At 42.0% G+C, this 2,936-nt stretch overlaps 1 protein-coding gene across 1 annotated transcript; it reads right to left on the bottom strand.

The window, feature by feature from the left end:
- Positions 1–237: 237 nt before the first annotated feature.
- Positions 238–2,693, bottom strand: LOC128574051 (zinc finger protein 143-like). The gene is given in 2 exon segments (XM_053574695.1): positions 238–2,069; positions 2,072–2,693. Coding segments are annotated over 2 exon segments (1,911 nt in total). The 5' UTR covers positions 2,595–2,693; the 3' UTR covers positions 238–681.
- Between the last annotated feature and the right edge of the window lie 243 nt (positions 2,694–2,936).

Below are 2,936 nucleotides of genomic sequence, written 5' to 3'. Positions count from 1 at the left end.
AACTGAACACTAAGTGAAATCTTCAACAAAACCAAAACACTGGATTTAACTTTTTAATTTTAAGTAACTTTGTAATTTTATACATAATCCAATGTAATGCTAATGTAATTAGCATTTCAGCTCCGAAGAATTGGTATTTAATGGGAATGGGAAACCATAAATGAATGGTCTTTAAACCATGAGATAAAAATGGACAAGTATGTGGAAGAACAAAAACTGCAGACACTCTGCTAACTGGGGGAAATATCTGAAGGCTTTACATCCTTTATTATCCATGATGGCTTTTGGAATTATGATTGTTTGACATATAGAACCTTTCACATTTCAGATACAGCCTTTATTTTTTTTTTCACAGTAAGTTAAAAATCCATCATGAGACTCCTTAAGACGTCACTAGTCTTTCGTGTAGACTCTAGGAGTTTGCAATCTGATAATAACAACATGAAAATTTGTATTGCCCTAATTTCATACTTCCTTGTACACAATCAATCAGTTTGGAAATCTATTCCAAGACTTATATACACAAAAGTGTCAAGAATAAAATGTTCTCCACTCTTGCATAAAAATGTGTACAGTGTATCAGGAAAGGAACGCTTCTAATTTTCCTGGGCCCGGGCCTCATGGATTTCTGCTGCCAGAGACGAATGGCTCCTCCTGCTTTATTGCGCCACTGTTCCTGGATTAATCATCCAACCCTGGGGTTTCTCCTTGTTGGATCCTAGATGCTATTCTGATGGCTTCTTCCAGAGATGGCTGTTCTCCAAGCTGAACTGCAATCTGGGTGCCGTTGGATGTTGCCACTAAGGTCAGAGGTCTGGTTTCTGTGGTTACTAAGTGATGGCTATGCTGCTGGTGTCCCATTTCTGATGAGGCAGTATGGAACGCTGCCAAGTCTTGAGCCACAATTGCAACCTGTTGCCCTTCTGTACCCTCAGTGGTAACCATAGCAACAGAGTGTGTTCCTGCTGAGGAGATTACTGCATCATGAGCAGGGACTGTTATGGGCGTGCCATCCTGCGTTACCATTGTGATGGTGTTGCCAATGGCCTGCATGTCAGCTTGAGATATGTTGACGTGCTGAGTCCCATCCTGGGATATGAGTGTAACTTGTTGACTCAACCCAGACTGGGTTACTGTGGCTACTTGTGTTGACACAACATCGTCCCCTTCTACACCTGTAACATATGTGATCTGAGACTCTTTGAGAACATCTTCACCTTGACCTGGGGGAGGCTCAAAGAAGGCTTCCTGCTCTTCCTCAATGGGCTCGGTGTCATTGTGGGCCGTCCGTTTGTGCATGGCCAGCGTGGAGATTTGCTTGTATGTCTTTCCACAGTGATTACAGTTGTATGGTTTGGAGTGAGTGTGGACAACATGATGTTTGTACAAACTAGAATATTCTGTAAACCTTTTGTCACAGCCAGGAACTGTACAAACATATGGCTTTTCCCCTGTGTGTATCCTCACGTGGTTTTTATAATTGGTTGCACTGGCAAATGCCCTCCCGCATCCTGGCTCTGTGCAGTAATAAGGTCTTTCTCCTGTGTGAGTCCTAACATGCACTTTTCTGATATTTGATGTTGTGAAGGACCGACCACAGCCTTCAAAGGGACACTTAAAGGGCCTTTCTCCTGTATGAGTTCTGATATGCTTCTGTAGATCTCCTGAAGTTTTGAAAGATTTAGTACAGTTATCTTCTGAACACCGATATGGCTTTTCTCCTGTATGAGTTCTGACATGACTTTTTAATCCATAACCTGTTGCAAATGCTTTCCCACAGCCTTGGTGCTCACACTGATATGGCCGGTCTCCTGTGTGTGACCTCTCATGGACCTGTATAAAATGCAGGCATGATTCTACAGGCAGCCCCTTAAGATGATGAGCTGTTGTATATAATTTTCCACATCCATCATATTCACATCGAAATGCCTTCTCTCCACTTTGTTGAGATTTAGCAGTTACTCTTGTTGGATGTCCCTGTAAGACAATCTGCATTTTTTTCTCTTGTTCATTTTCTCCAATCATTCCAGTACCTGTTACACTTTCACTTCCATCAATGGACACTTTGCTGCATACTGTTCCAAAGCACTGATCGTGTCGGGATCAATTGCTGCATCCCCAGTGTGCAGACCTGCCACTGTCCCATCAGCCTGAATTGCCAAGATGGTATCAGACTGTGGTACCTGCACTGCATGATGGATATAAGCAGTGGTGCCATCTTCCAATTGAACAGCCTGTAATGCACTCTGGTCATAACTATCTTTGGAGGTATGGTGAATAAATGCTGTGGTTCCATCTTCTAACTGCACTGCTTGACCATCCTCTAGACGCAAACTGTCCCTACTTTTAGGTATGGGTACATGTTGAACATACGCAGCAGAGCCATCTTCCAACTGAATAACCTGGCCATCTATGAGTTTTCCATCTTTAGAATTGTGTTGTATATAAGCGGTAGAACCATCTGCAAGTGTTACTGCTTGCAAGCTTACACCTTCCATATTTTCTAAATTGTCACCATCTGCCACAGTTACTGCCTCTGTCAGACACAGGGTAACATGTTGAGCCTCCATTCCTCCTCCAGGAAACTCTGTCATTCCCTGAGAATCTAGATTTATTTGGGCTAACAATATCTTCTACCTCCGAGAAAATTTTCCAACAATTCCTTCATCCGACCACCATGCACCAGGACAGGAAACAGCCGTCTCATGTACAGTTTTAACCATGGCAGACACACTTCACAAATTGCTGTTCATATCTTTTCCACAACTATACTGATCAGTACGAAGGCTTGCAATACCCAATGATATGCTCTGTACTTTCTAGAATATATGTCATATGTACATTTTTATCTGAAATACCCATAAAAGTTGAATACGTATTTTCCCCCAGAAATCAGATTTTAAATCTTTGAGAAATTTTAGAAAACTCAGAGGTTA

The sequence above is a fragment of the Nycticebus coucang genome, chromosome 21 (genome assembly GCF_027406575.1).
Source record: "Nycticebus coucang isolate mNycCou1 chromosome 21, mNycCou1.pri, whole genome shotgun sequence".
In the NCBI taxonomy this organism is placed as follows: domain Eukaryota; kingdom Metazoa; phylum Chordata; class Mammalia; order Primates; family Lorisidae; genus Nycticebus; species Nycticebus coucang.
Note: the sequence above shows the minus strand (reverse complement) of the source record. Positions and strands in the feature narration are given on the sequence as shown.